A 23054-nucleotide genomic window follows, 5' to 3' on the forward strand; every position below is an offset into this window, starting at 1 on the left:
TCCCTCCTTATCCATTTTTTTCTGTCTGTCTCTAATAAATAAAATAAGAAAGAAAAAAAATGCAATTTGGGGCCAGACAGATAGGGCATGTGCTTTGCCATGTTCATAGCCCAGGCAGGAACCCAGGTACCACAAGGAAGTATCATGGCCCCAGGAGAAGGTCTAGTGCTGTAATGTCTCTCCTCTTTATTCCTTGCTGTCCCTCTGACTAAATGAAAAAGTGACTGTTAGGAGCAGTAAAATTGCATGTGTGAGGTTCCTGCAGCTTTGGGGTGGGGGAGGATTGAAGAAAGCAGTTTGGTGATAGGTTGAGGATGGAAACTTAATCCCCAGACACTGGAGAATGACTCAGCAGTGCAGACAGACCTGGCACTGAGGAGAAATGTCTACTCTTGAATTAAGTTGGGCAGTAAAAGAAAGAACTTCACACATGTGTCAAACTCTCCAGAAAGTGCCAGATCTTCCCTTCAGGGGAAACCTCACCATCTCCCAGTCCCAGTTTCATATTCCTTCTGAGTTAAGTGTGAGTGTTGGCATCAGCCACACTCCCTGCATTTGCCCAGCGCTGAGCCCTCCACCCCTACCCGGAAACGCAGCCTTTGAAGCTCATGCCAAATGTGAGGTCTGTCTCCACACCAGCCCCGCCTGTGCTATGAGCCTGGAGCCGCTTGTGTGTGAAAGGCATCCCCAGCCAGAGGGCCTCAGGGCTCACCTTCCACAAGCCTTCTCCTAAGTTCAGGGGTCCAGAGAAGGACCAATGACCCAGGAAAGGCCAGTCCCCAAACCACCCCTCCACCATGACCAGGACTATACAGTACTACCATGATGCCACCCAGACTTCCCTGGACAGACAGCCCCAACAATGTGTCCTGGAGCTCCTATTCACCAGAACCCCACCCCACTAGGGAAAGAGAGAGAGTCTGGGAATATGGATCGACCTGTCAATGCCCATGTTCAGTGGGGAAGCAATTACAGAAGCCAGACCTTCCACCTTCTGCACCCCACAATGACCTTGGGTCCATACTCCCAGAGGGGTAAAGAATAGGAAAGCTATCAAGGGAGGGGATGCAATATGGAGACCTGGAGGTGGGAATTGTGTGGAGTTGTAGCCCTCTTAGCCTATGGTTTTGTCAATGTTTCCTTTTTATAAATAAATAAATAAATAAATAAGAGATTCCCATGGGGCCCAGGAGGTGGCTCAGTGGCTAAAGCATTGGATTCTTGAACAGGATGTCCTGAGTTTGATTCCCCCACATGGCATACTCCAGAGTGATGCCGTGATTCTCTTTCGCTCTGTCATAAACAAACTAACAAATAAGGATTCCATTATGGAAAGAGGAAGACTTAGAAAAGAATATGAAAGGCCTCTTAAAAAGAAAGAAAGAAAGAAAGAAAGAAAGAAAGAAAGAAAGAAAGAAAGAAAGAAAGAAAGAGGAAAAAAGAAAGAAAGAAGGAAAGCAAGTGGTTATGCCAAAGAATACAGACTTGGTCACCAAATTCCAGAATATTCACCCCAGGAGGTGAATCTGGAGGCTTAACCCAAGCTGTCTGCACTGGAACCCTGCCTCCTGCCAGCCTGGCTGTCACTCTGGGGTGTGCTGAACTCCCACCCAGGGAGGGGAGGGGTTCCCCTGCCCTTGCGCCCACCAGGCACGTGCCGGCACTTCTGCCTTTGAAAAAGGGCGATTATCTTGCCTGCCACCTCCCCAGTGGGGAACAAAATCAACCTCTTCAGGCACAAGGGGTGGGAAGGTGAGACCGAAGCAAAATACCTTGAGAAAAAGATGCCTTGAGCTGCAGGAACACAAACAGAAACAGGATGGTGTTGAAAGCAGAGCCTGGCAGCGGGCGTTTTGAGAAGCAGAAAGTATGTGTGGCCTTGGTGGCCTGGCCCAGAACCAGGCAAACCCAGACCAAGGGGGGGGGGGAGTACTGGGCTGGAATGACACCTGCTCCAGCTTGCCAGGTGCGTCTCCAGAAGTGGGTCTGTTTGTTCAAATGTGGTTACAGGGGAGCCTGCATTGATTTAAAAACAAAGGGGTGGTTATTAGTTCAGAATTTCTCCCTTTAAAAATTGGATTCTGGGGAGCTGGGCGGTAGTGCAGCGGGTTAAGCGCAGGCGGTGCAGAGCGTAAAGACCGGCGTAAGGATCCCGGTTTGAGCCCCCTGGCTCCCCACCTGCAGGGGAGTCGCTTCACAAGCAGTGAAGCAGGTGTCTATCTTTCTCTCCCCCTCTCTGTCTTCCCCTCCTCTCTCCATTTCTCTCTGTCCTATCCAACGATAACATCAATAACAACAACAATAAAATAACAACAAGGGCAACCAAAAAAGGAATAAATAAATAAATAAATAAAATTAAAAACTGGATTCTGGACTAGGGCCATAGTACGATGATTCTGCCAAAAGATTTGCATGTCTGAGACATTAAGGTCCCAGGTTCAGTCCTCAGCACCACCAGAAGCCAGAGCTAGGCACTGCTCTCGTTAAAAATTAATTAATTGGGAGTCAGGCGGTAGTGCAGTGGGTTAAGCGCACGTGGCTCCATTTCTCTCTGTCCTGTCTAACAACGACGACATCAATAACAACAACAATAATAACTACAACAACAATAAAAAAACAAGGGCAACAAAAGGGAAAATAAATCAATATTTTAATTAATTAAAAAGTGAAAATTGAATTCTTTCCTTGAGCATCACGGTCCAGAAGAGCCTTTACATACGAATGACAAATAGCTCGAGGACTTAACCCAGATGAGAAAGCAAGCCAAGGAGAACACAGAGGATCCGAGGAGGAAGGGGGCTAACCATGGGTGTTAGTTAGACTCACCTAGGGTCGAACACAGCGTGTTCTCAGAATAAAGTATGTGACACTTCGCAAAATGCATTCAGATAGGGGTGGGGTGGGCAGGAGGTGGTGCGCCTGGATAAGAGCACATGTCACCATCGCAAGGACCCAGGTTCAAGGCCCCACTCCTCACATGCAGGAGTGAAGCAAGTACTGTATACAGGTGTCTATCTCCCCGCTCTGTTTCTCTCTATTCTATCAAATAAAGAAAAAAGAAAGAACGAAAGGAAGGAAGGGAGGGAGGGAGGGAGAAAGGGAGAAATGTCTTCTGAGAGTGATGGATTTGTCACGTAGGCAATGAACCCCATGATAACTTGGTGGGAATAAAAAAAAAAAGCTTAAAAAGAATGCATTTAGTTAGACACCGCACGCTGACATTTTCTTTCCAGCAGGAAGTCAGGGCTACCTACCTCTGATGTGAAAAGCACTTCTCTCTCTCCGCGATCTCTGAGCCCACTGCAGGAAGGAAGCCTTGCGTTTCAGAGGAGGAGGAAGGCTGGTGACAACGTCCAGCTCCCTCAAGGATCCAGGGACCTTGCTTCTGCCCCCTCTTGCCGAGGACTCCTGAGTAGGACCGTTTGCACCTTCTTCCCCAAAATGATGCCGTGGGTTGAACTGCATGGGTTCTGGGTTCAAACCTTGCCCACACCATTCCTCTCTGCACCACACATCCACCCAACGGGTGGCTCAGGAGACTCTGTGGGAGCACGGCCCTCATGCAGAGAAGGCCAGGGCAACGACCTTGACTTGATGGCTGCTAATACCTGGGACTTGGCTCCCATCTTGGTGCTACCCCAAGACTACCTATCAACCCAACCACTGTGTATGCAGTTCCCTCAGAGGGTAACTGCACATTGCACATGTAAGGGCATCAGTATGTAGCCTGCATTCCTGCTCACTCAGGAGTGTCCCAAATGCCAGTGAGAAGGGCAGCCTCTGCCAGCTGGGAGCTGGGTACTTGGCAGAGGTGCTGGGCTGTGGGTACTGGAGTCCTGGTTGCCATGATGGCGGGAGGGTGATTTGGATGACAGAGCTGCACTTGTGTGCTGCCCCCTGCGTCGAGCATTCTCATGTGTGAGTTTGTCCAAGGTGGAGGAAGAGCGTCCTGGAATCCAGATCCCCTGGAAGAACCTGAAAGCTCAGTGCTAACACCTTGACTTCTGGTACTTTCAGAAGCTGAACGACTATTTTAGTTCTTTTTAACGGAGTAATAGAGGCACAGATGGTCGAATAAAAGCCAGCTCAGCGGTTATGTTTCAAGGGAGGAGAGAGTGAAAGGAAGTAGAGTTCTATCCCTGGTATCACATGTGCCAGAGTGGGGTTCTGAGTCTCCCTCTATGTCTATAAATAAATAAATAAAATCCTTAAAAAAAATTCTCTTTGAAGAGGTTGGATGGTGGTGCACCTGGCTGAGCGTACATGTTACAATGCACAAGAACCCAGGTTCAAGCCCCTGGTCCCCACCTGCAAGGGGAAAGCTTCACAAGTGGTGAAGCAGGGCTGCAGGTGTCTCTCTTCCGTTACCCTCTTGATTTCTTGCTGTCTCTATCAAACAAATAAAGATAATTTTAAATAATTTATTTTAATTATCTTAGAATGGGACCAGGGGATGGCACACCTGGTTGAGCGCACACAGTACAGTGCACAAGGACCCAGGTTCGAGACCCTGGTCCCCACGTGCAGGGGGAAAGCTTCACAAGTGGTGAAGCAGGGCTGCAGGTGTCTCTCTGTCTCTCTCCCTATCTCCCCCTTCCCTCTCGATCTCGGGCTATCTCTATCCAGTAAATAAATAGAGATAATTTTTTTAAAAAACCCTTAGAACATTTTCCTCACCTTACTGGTTAAAATCCCTCTACACCATACTCTTCCCCCTTTCTTTTTTTTTATATATATTAATTTTATTTATTTGTTCCCTTTTGTTGCCCTTGTTGTTTTATTGTTGTAGTTATTATTGTTGTTGTCATTGTTGGATAGGACAGAGAGAAATGGAGAGAGGAGGGGGAGACAGAGAGGAGGAGAGAAAGATAGACACCTGCAGACCTGCTTCACCGCCTGTGAAGCGACCCCCCTGCAGGTGGGGAGCCGGGGCTCAAACCGGGATCCTTATGCCGGTCCTTGTGCTTTGCGCCACCTGCGCTTAGCCCGCTGCACTACAGCCCGACTCCCTCTCTTCCCCCTTTCTGTAGCGCCTCCCACTGTAGCACAAAAGAAAGACCTGAGTCAGAGGGACAGAGCTGGCTGGTCCCATGGGAGCTATTCCCACTTCAGACTAGCTGGAGGCAGGGCCCTCCTCTTCAGACATCTGGGCCGAGAGGTCTGCCCACCTGGGAGGGCCCTTCTGAGACACCCTGGGTCCCACAAAGGCTTCTGAGGAGAGATTCCTGATCCTGTCATTGCTCATGGCTTGAACTGTGAAGGAAGGATGTGGAATCTCCCACTTGAACGTTTTGATGCCATCCCAATCTGTGACAAAAAAGACGAGAGAGGGAGGGAGGGAGGGAGGGAGGGAGAGAGAGAGACAGACAGACAGACATACAGACTGCCTAAAAAAAAAGCAAACATTTTCCTGTCTAAAAACCAACTGCTGGTGGCACTGCAGCTCTGTGTGCCAAGACCTGGTCCTTCTGAGCACAAACAACAGGTAGGCAGCTGGTGAGAGGTGCTGCTTCTTGAGGCAGTCCCAGCCTCCCCCAGCTCCTCCTCAGAGCTGGACAGTTAGAAGCCGCAGGGGCTGCCCTCCTCCTTCCACAGCTGCTGAAGGACAATTGCTGTCCCCCTCCGTGCCCTTACCCCCAAGTCTAGGGCCGGGGCTAGTGGAGAGAAAACCACCTTGGGGGACAATGGAAACTTTGACCCAGCTGAGGCCTCAGAGCTCCCATCAGCCCCTGGGGCTGCAGGGCCCGGAAGAGCCTGCCCAGAGAAAATTCTCTGGGAAGGGACATTCGTGGCACTGCATTGTCACTTAGGGCTGTGCCATCACCTGTCAAAAACACTCAGGCCCAGCCAAGATGCTTCACTGTCTACCAGGGGCCCATCCAGACCGTCTACACCAGCAGGCATGATCACCTTTCAGAGCACTGTTTAACTGCCTGTGCCTGTCAAACATTCAGATTGTCCCTAGATGCAAAGACAAACTCGTTTTTCTTCTTTTTCTTTTCTTTTCTTTTCCTTTCCTTCTCCTCTCCCCACCCCCTTTCTCTCTTCCTTCCAGTTCGAGAAGTTGAAAGGGCTGAGGGAGTTTTGGGGGGCAGAGAGAGGGCTAAATTAGCAATTATTTGCAGGCTCATTCTCTTGGTGAACACACTTCAGTGAACCGGAGCTGTCACTCAGCGGTGTCACATCATAAATAAAACGGGAACATCCCCTTCGTTCTCCTGCAGAACCGGGGTGCCGCCTGCTCATGCTGTAAATATTTACAAAGTCAGGATGCTCAGAAGATTTTCTCTTCCCGGTAAGTCGACTTTAATGAGAAAGTTCAGCAGAGCTTTTCCTGCAATTATGGAGTAGTCAGTGTGGCTACTGGGTGAAAAGAGGACAGGAAGGGAGAGAAGGAGAGAGGAGGGGAGAGAAGGGGAGGGGAAGGAAGGGGAGAGGAAGGGAGAGAAGGGGAGGGGAAGGAAGGGGAGGGGAGAGGAGGGGAGGGGAGGGGAGAGGAGGGGAGAGGAGGGGAGGGGAGAGGAGGGGAGAGAAGGGGAGGGGAGAGGAGAGGAGAGAGGAAAGGTGGGGAGAGGAGGGGAGGGGGAGAGGAGGGGAGGGGAGGGGAGAGGAGGGGGGCGAGGAGGGGAGAGGAGAGGGAGGGGAGAGGAGAGGAGGGGGGCGAGGAGGGGAGAGGAGAGGGAGGGGAGAGGAGAGGAGGGGAGAGGAGGGGAGGGGAGAGGAGGGGAGGGGAGAGGAGGGGAGAGGAGGGGAGGAGAGGGGAGAGGAGGGGAGAGGAGAGGAGAGGAGAGGAGGGGAGAGGAGAGGAGTGGTGGGGAGAGGAGGGGAAGGGAGAGGAGGGGAGGGGAGAGGAGGGGAGAGAAGGGGAGGGGAAGGGGAGAGGAGGGGAAAGGAGGGGAGGGGAGGGGAGAGGAAGGAAGGGGAGGGGAGAGGAGGGGAGGGGAGAGGAGGGGAGAGGAGAGGAGAGGAGGGGAGTGGTGGGGAGAGGAGGGGAGTGGTGGGGAGAGGAGGGGAGGGGAGAGGAGGGGAGGGGAGGGTAGAGGAGAGGAGGGGAGAGAAGGGGAGGGGAGGAGAGAGGAAGGAAGGGGAAAGGAGGGGAGAGAAAGGAAGGGGAAGGAGGGGAGAGGAGGGGAGAAAAGGCTCCTTGTGTCGTGGGTGCCTGGCAAGGCCCATTGTCATTCCCCTAGTGACAGCCTCCTGGGGGGAGAAGGCGCAGCCGTGCTGTGGGGGCCCCGCCTCTGCAGACAGGCAGACAGGCAGACAGGCAGACAGGCAGACAGGCAGACAGGCAGACAGGCAGACAGGCAGACAGGCAGACAGGCAGACAGGCAGACAGGCAGACAGGCAGACAGACGGGTCCTTGTCTCCCAAGGTCCAGACCCAACTGACTGCCTCCCCCAGCTGGCTCGGCCTGTCTCTTAGTAACAGAAAACAATCCCCAGGCTGTGGCTGTGTGCTCCTCCTGTGCTGAGCTGCTCCCCTTGTGTTCACAGCCGCCCCCGCCCCTCTGCACCCCTGCCCGAGCCTGCAGTCCTCAGCATGCGCTGCAGGAAAGCTTGGACTGACCCCAGTTCTCGGGCAGGAGCTTTTGTCTCGGCAACAATGTGCGCCGATTGTCACGTGCGCTCAGCCCTCAGAACCACCCCAAAGCCCTGCCTGCCTCCACGCAGCCTGCTTGGTTTGGGAGAGGGGTTCCGCCCTATGAACCCGGGGGTCAGGCCTGGCTGCCCACAGGGAAGCGGCTGCCGAGCATCTGCTTGTGGCCTCCGGGAAGCAGCGTCCCCGGCCTGGTGCGGTGAGTCCCCGTGGCCTTGGCCTTGCGGGGCTGCCCCGTGCGGCCTGCGTCCTCCCTCTCCCAGAGCTGGGCCAGCCCAGCCTGAGTCATAAAACTCAGCACATTCCTCAGGGGCGCTGGGCCTCTCCTCCTCGTTAGACGCTTTGCTTTTGTTTTAGGCGGCACCTGGTTTCACTTTAGGAAGGAAAGAGGAAACCCGCAGTAAGGTTAGGGGGCGGGCGGGGGTGGGGGAGAAAGAGCTAGAAGAACCCCGGAGAGGGGCATCCCGTAGCATGAGGGAAAGACTGCCAGGAAAGGGTAGGGGGAGAGAGGGAGGGAGATGGAGACGGAGACGGAGACGGAAAGGGAGAGACAGAGATGCAGACAGGTGGAAATATGCCCCAGGAGAATTCCTTGACAAAGTCCTTTTCACTGCGTTCAGTGAAGCTCTGAATGTCTCTATCCTCTCCTCCCCACATGAGCCCAGGGCCTGGTAACAGTGAGTACCCTCGAGTGCTCAATCCTTTCCTTTCATGTCCTTCATACAGTGTTGAGAAAAGGAGGAGGAGGAGGAGGAGGAGGGGGGGGGGAGGAGGAGGAGGAGGAGGGGGAGGAGGGGGGAGGAGGAGGAGGAGGAGGGGGGAGGAGGGGGGAGGAGGGGGGAGGGGGAGGAGGGGGGAGGAGGAGGAGGGGGGAGGAGGAGGAGGGGGGGAGGAGGAGGAGGAGGAGGAGGAGGAGGAGGAGGAGGCTCCTCCTGCCCCGCCCCCACAAGTGCACACCAGGAATTGACCTTCCATGTTACTCCAGAACCTGGTGTCCTGCTCGGCTCTGTTGCAGTTTCCAAGAATCATCCAGAACCCTAGTGAGGCCCTGACCTTCCCTAATTCGCTCCACATTCGCACGCAGCCTCTGTGTGAAGAGACCAAGCTTCCTGCTGATGGATTCTGAGGAACTTCCCCTCTCTGCACTGCTGAGACTTCATGAACCCACCTGCTCTGTCTTCTCTTGAGTCAAAACTCCCAAGCCCAATGTGTGGGGCTATTTCCCCAGAGACTAGCATATAACTCTGTCTATTCATTTACGTCCTGGGGCGTGGGGGTGGCTCACGGGGAACATGGCTCTTCCGCATGCATCTCCGCCTGGTTATTCTGGAAAGTCACCTGGCAAGTTGTTTGCATGGGCTTTTAGAATCCATACTGAGTCCTGGTACACCACGTCTTGCATATGGAGAGAGAGTGAGAGAGAAAGGAAGAAGAAAAGAAAAAAGAAAGAGAGGAAGGAAGGAAGGGAGGGAGGGAGAAGGAAAGAAGGCAGACGGAGGTGGCAGACTAGCCATTGTTACTGAGCATAGTGGGTTTTTTTTGTAGCGTAGGGCACAGTCTCACACACCATCTGGAGGGAGGGCTCCCCACAGTTCTGGGGGCTCTGGGCTGCATGTCTAGTCTACTGCCAGGTTGGTGAGGCTAATGGAAGCCATTTGAGGGCTGGGGGCTTGGCCCAGATGGCTCCGGGACGCGGCAGAGAGAGGGAACAAGACCCAGCTCCAGCGAGAGGTGCGACTGCAGTGGAAGTGGGCTGCGCCTTCAGGCCGCCCTCCCCACTGGACAAAAGCAGGAGTGCAACATGGAGGGGCGAGGAGTGGAGTGGGGGGCTGAGCGCGGGAAGGGGAGGGGGCTGGGGCTAGAGGAACGGGGTGTGGGGGCGGTTCCTGTCACCAAACCCACATGCTTTGTCTGCCGGGCAGTTGGGGCCCTCTCTTGCCCAGGACCGCATGCTCTTTCTGGGTCGCTCTGGGTGGGGGAGGGAGTGGGTGGGAAGGGCGGATGGTCAAGGAAGGTCCACAACTGGGGGACAAAGGGAGAAACGTCTCGTAGTTGGAGGAGACAGAGGACAGTGTATCCTTGGAGGATGAGGGGCTACCTCGTGAAGGAAGAGGGTTTTAAGAACACAGAAATCCTCTGTTCCTGGCACTGGAGGTGGAGAGAGTCTTTGGTGGGTTGGCCCTTTGTGCAGGAAGCCCCCACACCCAGTCGGTATCTCTCAGGACAAGTGCGACTCCAAGCACTCATTTTAAGAGACAATTTAATCAGGAGAATAAGGGTGTCCCTGGGCCACGCTCACAATGGGAGAAGCAGCAGTGGGAGTGGGGGTGGGGGTGAGGGGCGTCTGAGGCCTGTCACCAAGACACCATTGAGCCCACGCTGCCCACAGAGCTGTAAAAGGGCCTTTTCAGGCTGTAGACGGAGAAGTGGTCAGGCTCTGACTCGTCAGAAGAGTTGTAAAATTTCTTTGAAGCAGGGCTGTGGCGCTCAACCTGGGAAGGAGAGAGAGAGAGAGAGAGAGACATGCAGAGAGTGGTCACCCCTTGCCAGGGCAGTGGGTCTCCCAGCCCGGAGGAGGTGAGAGACCTGCATTCCCTCCACCCCCTTCCACCTCCCATCACCAAGCCTAGTCCTGCCCAAGTAGACCAGATGACCAGGCAAGTGGCTGGGGACACAGGCAAGAGCCTCAAAAGCCTTTAAGCCAACCACCTGCTAGTTCTCCAGACCCCCTTAGCCACCTTTTGAGGGTGCGTCCCCTTTCTCTGCCTTTTTCTTCTGCTTTGACCTTGCTGAGTGCAGATGTCTCTGCTTCCTCTCCTGGACTTTTAAACAGTGATCATGCAAACAAAAGGTGGTGTTGGTATGCTTCTAGTTCTGCTTCTGTTACATTGCTTGACGTTGTGGTCTATTTACATGGTCATTCTGTTACATTGGTTTGGTCTCACTCCTCCCCCCCCCCCCCCACCTCCAAGAGATTGTGGTTTAGTCTTTGCCTTTTTGTGCTTCTCCCTTATCCCCGCCCCCTATTCTATGTACTTCCTGGGTTCCTGATGCTGCAGCCGCAGGAGAGAGATGGAGGAACACATTGTGTGTTGATTAGGTGGTTGGACTGCTTGCCCACTCGTAAATAAAGATTAAACTGCATTCTCAGCTCAGCCATGTGTCCCTGGTCATCTGTTACCCGCCCGTGAAGCCAGCATAATGGCGCCCTGAACAGGGACAAGAATGTCGGCTCCACACACATGCAACAGACCAAAGAAGATCAGATAAGTAAAGCCACAATGGCCTGCCTTTCTACTTATGGAGAGGTTTCTGAAAGCCTCTACTCTTTCTTCATGAGACAGTTACTCCATCTCTGGAACATTTCGTTATGGGCCACACTTTGGTTTCCGCCCGCCGCCAGCCTGCAGGAGCCTACTCGCCACCGCGGGATGCAGGGCTTTGGCTGCGGGCTCCCTCCACGCTGCTCGGCCGCCGGGAGCAGGGCGGCAGACATGGAGGGCAGAGCTGCAGCCCATCCTGGCCGCCGCCCCGGGGCGCCTTGGCCAGCGCCTTCTGCACGGCCGGCCCGCCCGCCCTCCTGTTATGAAGTCTGGGAAGATCCCGACCACCCAGAGACCGCAGGCTCCCTGCCAGGACTGGGCCCCCTGGCCGAGATCCCCAGCTTGGCTCTGAAGGCAGAGGAGCTACAATACACAGCCGCCGGACAACGCATCCCCTGAACAACTAAGACAGTACAGATCTAAATTCGTGTTTAAAATGACATGTCTTCGTAACAAAAGTTTTTCTCCTTGTGTATTGAAGACCATGTTTATGTGTGTGTTTAAAGTTTGGTAAACATTAACTTTAAGGTTAGAAATGTAAATTTAAGGCTACATCCTTACCAGGCAAAGTTAAATGAAAAAGGTTTTCAACATAATTCTCATAAAGGTAAAATTGACTTACATTTAAAGTCTGAGGTAAAAATTAGTTAAAAATCAATATATTTTACCTAAGTTGGTCTAAAAAACCTGCGCACACCTAGGGTGTGTCTCCATCTTGTATAGGTGTAACAAAGGGTAAAAAAAAAAAAAAAAAACGTTGATATGTGAAGCTCTCAAATACCTTCTCAATTAGAAACGGTGAACTGCACGATGGTTATGCTAATGATTCTCATGCCTGAGGCTCTAGCAGTGTTTCTTTGACTTACCACATTTTATTGCGCTTAAATTGGTTAAGGAGCCTTACAATGAAATGAGAAAGACCTTCCAAATTTATAAAGATACTTAAACCAATTATAATCATCGAGTTATCAATTGTGGTAAATTTCTAACCTGCTATAAGTTTTGTTTCATAAGTAAGTGAATTGCAGCTGTCAAGTTCTCTACAGAAAAGCAGAATTCCAGCAGCTGACCTTCCTCATGCAACGTTTCACCCCCTGGCATTCTTCCGTGGACGTCTGCTTTGGACTGGCATTTCTATCGGACTCACTGGTACACCTCTTGGACACTTTGCACAAAACTACAGTAGCTTCCCATTATGCTGCTGGGTTTCTCAAAGACTGACTGCAGCCAGCTGCCATGGGACTCTATAGGCCATACCCTCCCCCCTCCATATTAGGTAATGCCCACAGAGACAGGAAATGCCCGTCGAGGCAAGAAAAGCCCACAGAGACAGGAAATGTCCTTTAGTTTGATAAAGCTTTGCCCACAGAGGCAAGAAACACCCCCCTCACACCTTCCCTTGGCAGCACACTGGTTCTTGTTGCTCACTTACTTGTTCCTCCATGTTTGTGACAGTTTCTTTTTTGAAAATGCCTGTATGATATAGGTTTCTGTTTACCCCACACTCCTGATACTATGGTCAATTAGTTAAAAAGAAAAGGGGGAATTGTTGGTATGCTTCTAGTTCTGCTTCTGGGATCCCAGAAAACAACAAAGTGGGGAGAGGATATGAACAGGGTGTTCTCCATAGAAGAGATCCAAAAGGCCAGCAGACTGATGAAAAAATTCTCCAAGTCTCTGACTGTCAGATAACTGCCAATAAAAACAACAGTGAGATACCACCTCACTCCTGTGAGAATGTCATTCATCAGAAACAGTAGCAGCAACAAATGCTGGAGAGGTTGTGGGGACAAAAGAACCCTCCTACACTGCTGGTGGGAATTGGTTCAACGTCTGTGGAGAGCAGTCTGGAGAACTCTCAGAAGGCTATAAATGGACCCATCCTATGACCCTGCAATTCTCTTTTTTTTTTTGTTTTTTTTTAATATTTATTTATTTTCCTTTTTTTTTTTGCCCTTTTTTTTTTATCCCCTGCAGGTGGGGAGCCCAGGGCTCGAGCAGGGATCCTTACACAGGTCCTCAAGTTTTGTGCCATGTGCACTTAACCCAATGTGCTACAGCCGGACCACCCTGAGAATATATTCTAAGGAATACACCCATCCAAAAAGATTTGTGTATACTTATGTTCATAGCAGCACAATTTGTAATAGCCAAAACCTGGAAGCAACCCAGGTGTCCAACAACAGATGAATGGCTGAGTAAATTATGGTCTATATACACAATGGAATACTACTCAGCTATTAAGAATGATGAATTCACTTTCTCCATCTCATCTTGGATGGAGCTTGAAGGAATCATGTGAAGTGAGAGAAGCCAGAAAGAGAAAATGAATATGGGATGATCTTGCTCATGGACAGAAGTTAAGAAATAAGAACAGAAAGGAGAAACACAAAGCAGAACTTGTAGTGCACCAAAGTAAAGGACTTGGGGGGTGGGAGGACGTTCATGTCCTGGTGCATGATGGTGAAGGGGGACAAGTTGGGGGGGGAGTATTCCATAGAAGACTGAGAAATTTTACACATGCATCAAAAACTGTATTTGCTGGAAACCATTAATCTCCCAATAAAAAATGAATTAAAAGGTGAGCACAGTATAACACTGTACATTTGGCATATCAGTGTTTGCTGTCCACTCCCCCCACCACCACATGCATACCACCACCACCACCAAATGTTAACAACTGGTCCTTTCCAAAATTGAGGGTATTTTTTGCTTTATCTAATAATATAAGTAACCATGAGTTATTGTGCAGTGAGAATTGAAGGCCCAAAGCCCCCAAACAAGTAGAGAGAGAGAGAGAGATCTTAGTCCATTCCTGCATCATTAACAAGTGCAGGGTGTAATGTCACTGATTTGACGGGAATGGTTGACTTAAAGCAGCCCCTGTGAGGCTAGAGCACTGGATTTAGGGGAAGGGGTGGGAGAAACACCCCAAGAGAAGCCAACTGTTCTCAGAACAGCTGCGAAGTGCTGGCAGTGCGGCTGCTTGGCTTGGCACCAGGACAGCTCAAGGAGCGGGGGGCCTTGCTCTATGAGCACTGCATAATGATTCTCCCTGGAGGCTCCCAGGAGGCCTGTGAGCGGTAAATAGACTTTCAGGAAATCAGCCACCCTTCCTAGAAGCATCACTGGCTCTGCAGAGGAAGGAGGCCCTGGGACATCTCTCTCTTTCTCTCCATCCCTCCCTCTGCAAATACCCCCCAGTGAATCCTCCCCATGCTATGTCCTCCTGCATTTCCTAGGAAAGTTATCAGGCCCTGATGTGGAAGAGTCAAGAGGTACGTGTCAGTTCTGAAAGGCTGGCCTTCCTCTGGCCTGGGGAACAGGCTGGGCTGGCCAGCCCTGTGCCATGAACTAAACCCCGATGAGAAGTGGGTGCCCAGGACTGAGTTTTCGACATCATGTGTATCTATAGCTGGTGGTTCTTGGGATAACATTAGGTGACACTCAAATCACACCGTTAAGAAAAGATCTTGCGGGGCCAGGTGGTGGTGCACCTGGTTAAGCACACACACTACAGTGCAGAAGAATTCAGGTTCAAGTCCCTGGTCCCCACCTGCAGGGGGGATGCTTCATGAGTGGTGAAGTAGGGTTGCAGGTGTCTGTCTCTTTCCCTCTCTATCTCCCCCTCTCCTCTCAATTTCTTTCTGTCTACCCAATAAATAGAATTTTTTTTAATATTAAAAAAAATTGTCGATGGAATACATGCATAATTCTACCTCTCCCACACCATTTCCTCACCCAGGTAGAGAAACAGAGAAACAGAGGGATCAAAGAACCGGATCTTCTGCTGGTGACATGGTGGTACCAGAGTTTAAACTCAGGGCTCATGGTATATGCCCTACCTGATGAACTATTTCTCTGGGCCCCTGCACTAATTTTAATTTTTCATTTGTTGTTTCTGCTGTTACAGACTCCAAGAAGACTTTTTTTCAGACAGAAAGAAAAAAGAATAAAAGACACCACAGCTGGGAGTCGGGCTGTAGCACAGCGGGTTAAGCGCAGGTGGCGCAAAGCACAAGGACCGGCATAAGGATCCCGGTTCAAACCCCGGCTCCCCACCTGCAGGGGAGTCGCTTCACAGGCGGTGAAGCAGGTCTGTAGGTGTCTCTCTTTCTCTCCCCCTCTCTGTCTTCTCCTCCTCTCTCCATTTCTCTCTGTCCTATCCAACAACGACAACAACAATAATAACTACAACAATAAAACAACAAGGGCAACAAAAGGGAATAAATAAATAAAATAAATATTAAAAAAAAAAGACACCACAGCTCTGAAGCATCGTCCAGTGCTCTAAGGCCCCGGCTTAAACCCAGCAAAAATAGCACTATCTAGGTGGTAATTTTGCTGGCCTCATTTTAAGTCTTTTTAAAAATTATTTTAAATTTACTTTTTTTAATTTCTTTTTTTTTTCCCTTCCAGGGTTATTGCTGGGGCTTGGTGCCTGCACTGCTCCTGGAGGCCATTTTTTTCATTTTGTTGCCCTTGTTGTCATTATTATTATTGTTGTCATTGCTGTTATTGTTATTGGATAGGACAGAGAGAAATGGAGAGAGGAGGGGAAGACAGCAAGGGGAAGAGAAAGACAGACACCTGCAGACCTGCTTCACCACTTGTGAGGCAACCCCCCTGCAGGTGGGGAGCCGGGGGCTCGAACCGGGATCCCTACTCCAGTGCGTACGCTTTGCGCCATGTGCGCTTAACCCACTACGCTACCACCCAGTCCCCTAAATTTACTTTTATTTATTTATTACTGAGAGAGAGGACACGCCAGTACATGGTACATGGTACATATGATGCTGGGGATCCAACTTGGGACCACATGCCTCTGACTCCAGCACCACTGCTAATTTAATGGTCAGTTTATTTTTCTGGTTATTTTCCTTCTTTTTTTCATCAGTGGGGTTTCACCAATCCAGATGCACTTTTTCCCCCAGATACAGATAAAGGGAGCCTGGTGGTGGCACACCTAGTTGTACACTCATACAGTGTGTGAGGACCCGGGTTTGAGTCCCCACTCTCCAACTGCAAGGGGGGAGCCTCACAAGTGGTGAAGCAGGTCTGCACATGTCTCTCTTCTCCCTATCTTCCCCTCCCTTCTCAATTCCCCTCTGTCCTATAAAGAAAGAAAAATAAGAGGGAAGGAAGGAAGAACATGGCTGTCAGGAGTGGTGTGCTCATCATATAAGCACCGAGCCCCAGCGATAACCCTGGTGGCAATAAAAACAAACAAACAAACAAACAGAGATTGAGGAACAGGAAGACACCAGAGCATCAAAGCTTCCTTCAGTGCGGTGAAGGCCAGGCCCCAGCCAGAACCAAGGAGGTGCCCATGGCAAAGCAGCACACTGTGCAGTGAGCTATCTTTCCGGCCTTATTTTTCATTTCCTTCTAATACACCTATTAGGCAGGGTAGCACGAATGTCATTACTTAGGGTGGGGCTGAGTTTTTCCAGATTAATTTAAAGAGAAATGTTAGTAAACCCAAGCAATATGGTGGAAAAAACTGGTGATGCTTTTTTAAAAAATATTTTTCAAAAAATATTTATTTATTCATTTATTTATTCCATTTAGTTGCCCTTGTTTTTATTGTTGTGGTTGTTACTGTTTTGATGTTGTTGTTAGATAGGATAGAGAGAAATCAAGAGAGGAGGGGAAGACAGACAGGGGGAGAGACACCTGCAGGCCTGCTTCACCGCCTGTGAAGCGACTCCCCTGCAGGTGGGGAGCTGGGGCTCGAACCGGGATCCTTATGCCGGTCCTTTTATAGTGATTTGGGTGAAGTCAGTAAGAGGCCTCCTTCTCTTGGAGTGTCCACCAGAACTTCCAGGCATAAGAGAGACTGTACATCAACATCCTGTTACAAGTTATCGGGCTGAGAAGTCTGGAGACAACTCACCTCGTGGAAATGCGCACTTACCCTGTGCGGGGTGGGGGGGGGCGGTTGCGGCCTCACCTCCACATGGGAACATCCTGGGGGGACTGGTTGCGGCCTCACCTCCACATGGGAACGTCTTGGGGGGGGCTGGTTGCGGCCTCACCTCCACATGGGAACGTCTTGGGGGGGCTGGTTGGGGCCTCACCTCCACATGGGAACGTCTTGGGGGGTGCTGGTTGGGGCCTCACCTCCACATGGGAACATCCTGGGGGGGCTGGTTGGGGCCTCACCTCCACATGGGAACATCCTGGGGGGGCTGGTTGGGGCCTCACCTCCACATGGGAAGCCCTGGCGACAGGGCGGCTCCATGGGTGGTGGGTTGTGCCGTGATGCCTTTCTTCCCTCTGCACGTGTCTCCCCCTATTTCTCTTTAAAATGAAGTTTGAGCAGCCCAGCAGGTAGTGCACTGGCTGAATCACTGAACTGGCTGGATTCCTGGCATCATATGCACCAGGTGATAGTTTATCCTCATCTTTTCCTTTCTCTCTCTTACTAATAAATAAATCTTTAAAAGAAAATAAATAGGGGGGCTGAGTGGTGGTGCACCTGGTTGAGCGCACATGTTATAATAGGCAAGGACCTGGGTTCAAGACCCTAGTCCCCATCTGCAGGAGCAAAGCTTTGTGAATGGTGAATCAGTACTGCCTGTGTCTCTCTCCCTCTCTATCTCCCCTGCCCTGAGTTCTGCCTGTTCTATCCAATAAATAAATAAAGATAATAAAAACATTTTAGAAAAAGAAAGTTTTTAGAAAAGACTTTTAAAAATATATAAAAAGAAACAGCTGGGAAGATAGCATAGTGATTATGTAAAAACACTTTTTTTAAAAAAAATTATTTATTTATTCCCTTTTGTTGCCCTTGCTGTTTTATTGTGTAGTCACCATTGTTGTCATTATTGGATAGGACAGAGAGAAATAGAGAGAAGAGGGGAAGACAGAGAGGAGGAGAGAAAGACACCTGCAGACCTGCTTCACTGCTTGTGATGTGACTCCCCTGCAGGTGGGGAGCCAGGGGTTGAACCAGGATCCTTACACTGGTCCTTGCGCTTTGCGCCACCTGCGCTTAACCCGCTGCACTACAGCCCGACTCCCATAAAAACACTTTTATGTTTGAGACTCCAAGGTTCCTAATTCAGTCCCCAGTACCAGCATAAGCCAGAATTGAGCAGTGCTGGGTTAAGAAAAAAAAAAAAGGAAAGAACAAATAAAAGAGTGAAACTTTAGGTGAGGGAGGTCACTTGGGATGGTATCATATATCCCCGATACCCAAGTTCCATAAAAAAATACATGTGTAGGGAGTTGGGCAGTAGCTCAGCGGGTTAAACGCACATGGTGTGAAGCCCAACAACCAGCATAAGGATCCCGGTTCAAGCCTCCAGCTTGGCTCCCCACCTGCAGGGGAGTCGCTTCCCAAGTGGTGAAGCAGGTCTGCAGGTGTCTATCTTTCTCTCCCCCTCTCTGTCTTCTCCTCCTCTTTCTATTTCTCTCTGTCCTATTTAACAATGACAACATCAATAACAACAACAATAATAACTACAACAATAAAAAAATACAAGGGCAACAAAAGGGAAATTAAATAAACTTTTTTTAAAAAGTACATGTTTTTAAAAAATATTTATTTATTCCCTTTTGTTGCCCTTTTTATTGTTGTAGTTATTGTTGTTGTTTTTGATGTTGTCATTGTTGGATAGGACAGAGAGAAATGGAGAGAGGAGGGGAAGACAGACAAGGGGAGAGAAAGACACCTGCAGACCTGCTTCACTTCCTGTGAAGCGATGCCCCTGCAGGTGGGGAGCAGGGACTTGAACCGGGATCCTTACACATGTGTGCTTAACCCGCTGCGCTACCACCCAACTTCCAAAACACCTGTGCTTTATCTGGAATAACTATTAATAACATGTAGGAATTAAACTCCTGGTAATTTTTACATACTCAAAATATATAATTTTGCATTCTTTTTTTTTCTAATTCTCTTGGTATTCCTGTTGACTTTCTTTTTTTTAAATATTTATTTATTTCCTTTTGTTGCCCTTGTTTCTTATTGTTGTCGTTATTATTGATGTCATTGTTGTTGGATAGAACTGAGAGAAATGGAGAGAGGAGGGGAAGACAGAGAGGGGGAGAGAAAGATAGACACCTGTAGACCTGCTTCACCACTTGTGAAGCGACTCCCCTACAGGTGGGGAGCCGGGGGCTCCAACCAGGATCCTTAAGCCAGTCCCTGCGCTTTGCGCTACATGTGCTTAACCTGCTGTGCTACCGCCCGACTCCCACATTCTTTTTTTTTTTTTTACTTAGCAAATATCAAAGTTCTTTATGCATTTAAAAATTTTTTTTACTTAAAAAAAAGTGGCATATTTCACTGCTAATGGAGAAAACAGTATTTTAAAATTCTTGAAGAGATGTGTAAGCACTCGTGTCTTACCAGCTTCGCAAATTTGGGAAATTCATATAACTTTAAAATAAAAGTTTATTATAGATTTACGAAATTATAAGATAACAGGAGCATAATTCCACACTTTGCACCACCAGAGCTCTGTGTCCCCAACCCCCTCCTGCAATATCTGCCGTCGTTATTCCCAGGTCACAGATATGAGCTGACTTCATGTCTTCTTCTGTCTCTATCGCTCTCTCTCTACAGTTGTCCCCATTTTTATTCACTTCTACAGGCCTGCCTTCACTTCCTTTCTAAGTCACATCATACCTAATCCTACTTCCAAGTGTGCTTCCTTTTTCCTCTTCTTTCCTCTCAGATAAGAGAAACATTGCCTGACTTCCTTTTGTGTTTTCCAGATTCACTTCCTTTTCATCGATGGTATAAAGACAAAGATTCCTGGTGACAAACTTTTAGAGTCTCAATGCAACTGGGACTTGGAACCCTCTGGTCATCTTCCCTTATGTGACATGAATACAGCTTTCGAGCCTCAGTGCCCTCATCTGTAAGTGGATGTCACAGAAACCGCCTAGAACATTGAAAGTAACGGCTGGGCCCAGGAGGTGGCTCAGCAGGTCGAGTGTCTGACCTTGGAGCATGAGGCCCAGGATTCAATCCCTGGCATTGCATGTGCCAGAGTGGTGCCCTGCCTCTCATTAAGAAGTAGATAAGTTTTTTTTAAGCAATAACTGGATTCTGAGAAAGTCTGATAGGACTCTAGAGGATTGGACATGGAGGGGCAGGGCAGAAACATGAAGAGGGTGGGCAGGACACCGGGAACCCACTCTGACTCCCCAGAAGGGAAGGGCAATCTGAGGATGATGGACTTCTCTGCAAGAAGCAGAGTTCAGCAAATCACTGCTATCACCACTGAGCCTCTGGGTACTCAGTGAGAAATTTTAACTCCAGTCAGCTCGGGAGAATCATGGTAAGTGTGATCAGCCAAATGGGGATGGATCCCGGGTGCTCTCACTCACAGGTGGGACTTAACAAAGACAGAAGAGGAAAACATAAAGAGAAACTTGAACCAGGCTTGGTGCATTGCACCAAAGCAGGGGATTCTGGGGAAAGAGGAGAAGGGAGAAGGCTGGGGGGACTTTGGGGCCTTTCAAAGGGCCAACAAATCTATGAAAAATTGCTCAAAGCCATTAGAAGAGAAATGCAAACAAAGCCAACACCTTATACCTATGAGAATGCCATCCATTATAAAGGACAGTAGCAATAAATGTCATCCAGGTTGTGGGGGCAAAGGGACCCTCCTGCACTGCTGGTGGGAATGTCAGTTGGTCCAACCTCTGTGGAGAGCAGTCTGGAGATCTCTCAGAAGGCTAGAAGTGGACCTGCCCTATGACCCTGCAATTCCTCTCCTGGTGGTATACCCAGAGGAAGCAAATACGCCCATCCTAAGAGCTGCATGTACCTATGTTCACAGCAGCACAGTCTGTAGTAGCAGAAAGGGAGGGAGACTCTTACCCGCCTCAGGGAGACATCTGTTCCTTGGTGGCAGGGGCTCACCAGGCTGTAGGTGACTGACCTTTTCATTTTGGGATCTAGCAGGAAGAGACAGACAGTGGCTGGGTGAGTGCTGGTGGCGGGCAGAGCCCACTGTGACTCAGTGGCACTCACTGTCACTCCCAAACCATTCTTTCCCTTTAACTTGATTTTATCAAGAAAATGTTGTTTACGAGACTGGCTGTCTCAGGGCTATAGCTTCTCATCTCCCCAAAATACACACCCTCACCACCACTGTGCCATCTCCCTCCAGCAAGGGGTTCCCCAATACCCTACAACCTCACCCCCTCCTGTTTAAATGACCCCAAATGTGTAGTCACAAGTCAAGGGCTGAGCTATGTGTCATGCTCTTGATTCCTTTGCCCTGCTTCCTATACCCCATTTATGAGTAATGGCATCTGCTGTTGGTCTGTCTGTCTGTTTGTTGTTTTACCAGAGCACTGCTTTGCTCTGGTTTATGGTGGTCCTGGAGATTGAACCTTTACACTTGAAGCCTTTGGCATTTTTTGTATAGCCATTATGTTATCTCTGCCCCCCCTAGCAGCCCTGGTATTTCTCTCTCTCTCTCTCTCTTAAGATTTTTTTTTTTATTATCTTTATCTACTTATTGGATAGAGACAGTCAGAAATTGAAAGAGCAGGGGAGATAGAGTGTGAGAGAGACAGAGAGACACCTAAAACACTGCTTCACCACTTGCAAAGCTTTCCCCCTGCAGGTGGGGATTGGGGGCTCGAACCTGGGTCCTTGTGCACAATAGCAGCTTGGAACATTCCTACTCATGACTACAGAATCTGAACTCATATCTATAGGGATGCAAAGGTTATGTAGGCTCCTAAGCTGAATATAGGCCCCAGATCAAATCAATGGGGTTTATTATACACCTTTCCCATATTTAGGAGCTACTCTCTTCCCTGTCCAGCTTTCTGGTCCTTTTTCCAGCCATGACATCATCTCCCCAGACAATAACTTGGATCCACCTGTATATCAGATGTTGGGCTCAGGGGAAAAAAAAAACTAGTATAGTCATGGGCCCTTTGGAATATAATAACTAAAATAGGCCTATTAACTATCTATAAAATGGAGACCCCCAACTCATCATCTGAACTATTCCAGTCTTTAGGCTCATGATTATTCAACAATTTGTTTGGCTCTATATGTTAGCTCTTTTTTCAGCCACCAGGTCCCAGATGCCAACATGATGCCAACCGGACTTCCCTGGGCAGATGACCCCAACAATGTGTCCTAGAGCTCTGTTTCCCCAGAGCTCTTCCCCACTAGGGAAAGAGAGAGACAGGCTGGGAGTATGGACCGACCAGTCAACACCCATGTTCAGCGGGGAAGCAGTTACAGAAGCCAGACCTTCTACCTTCTGCATCCCATAATGACCCTGGGTCCATACTCCCAGAGGGATAAAGAATAGGAAAGCTATCAGGGGAGGGGATGGATATGAAGTTCTGGTGGTGGGAACTGTGTAGAGTTATACCCCTCTTATCCTATGGTTTTTTGTCAGTGTTTCCTTTTTATAAATAAAAAATTAAAAATAAATAAATATATAAAATCTGTTTAAAAAACAGAAACCCTGAACTTATAAAGTGGTAGTTGAAACTATAACTTACGTGATTTTTCCTTTTCGTGAGCTGAATGATAATCTCCATACAGAATCTGGTGTGCCTGTGAAAAGAAAGGTAAACGACAGAAATAAATACTGGGTGGGAGAGATAGCTCAGCTGGGATAGAGCCTGGGTTGGGGCCCAACCCCCAGCCCACGGGGGAAGCTTCCCTGCTGTGCTCACTTCCTCTCTGCCTCTGTCTCTGTCTCTTTCTCTGTATGGGAAAAAGTCAGTCCTAAGTAGTGAAGCCACAATGAGTTCTAAAAATAAGGAAACACCAACATTCTGACTGCAAAAGAGATGTGTGAAGTTCCCTTCCTGGTGTTGTCTCCCACCCCTTCTCCCCCATGCTAAAGGCACTTGAACACTGCGAACAAAAGTCACTATAATAACAGGTACGAACAGTAAAATGGGAAGACAAAATCAGAGAAGAGACTTCTGAGGCAGAGGCAAAAGAATACTAACGTGTAAAGGGCTTTACAAACCAATCACAAACAGCCAGACACCTGGGGACAGAAAGAGTCAAAAGAAATTAATACACCCAACCTTATTTTTTTTTTTCTTAAATCAGGGCACAGCTCTGGTTTATGGTGATGCAGGGCATTGAACCTGGGACTTCGAAGTCTTAGGCATCACAGTCTCTTT

General features: G+C 49.3%; 1 protein-coding gene across 5 annotated transcripts in view; it reads right to left on the reverse strand.

The window, feature by feature from the left end:
* C19H4orf51 (chromosome 19 C4orf51 homolog) overlaps positions 1 to 23054 on the reverse strand; it is a 76362-nt gene that overhangs the window by 33264 nt on the left and 20044 nt on the right. For 3 of the 5 annotated variants that reach the window (XM_060179015.1, XM_060179018.1, XM_060179017.1), the window contains 3 exons: positions 22416 to 22470; positions 20761 to 20837; positions 9840 to 10088 (listed from right to left, as the gene is read on the reverse strand). In XM_060179015.1, coding sequence (XP_060034998.1) covers positions 9951 to 10088; positions 20761 to 20837; positions 22416 to 22470 — 270 coding nt within the window. In that variant the 3' untranslated portion in view covers positions 9840 to 9950. Of the gene's footprint in view, positions 1 to 9839; positions 10089 to 20760; positions 20838 to 22415; positions 22471 to 23054 lie in introns of those variants that run through there. The other 2 variants (XM_060179016.1, XM_060179019.1) reach the window with 2 other exon arrangements.

This window comes from Erinaceus europaeus, chromosome 19 (genome assembly GCF_950295315.1).
Source record: "Erinaceus europaeus chromosome 19, mEriEur2.1, whole genome shotgun sequence".
NCBI classification, from domain to species: Eukaryota; Metazoa; Chordata; class Mammalia; order Eulipotyphla; family Erinaceidae; genus Erinaceus; species Erinaceus europaeus.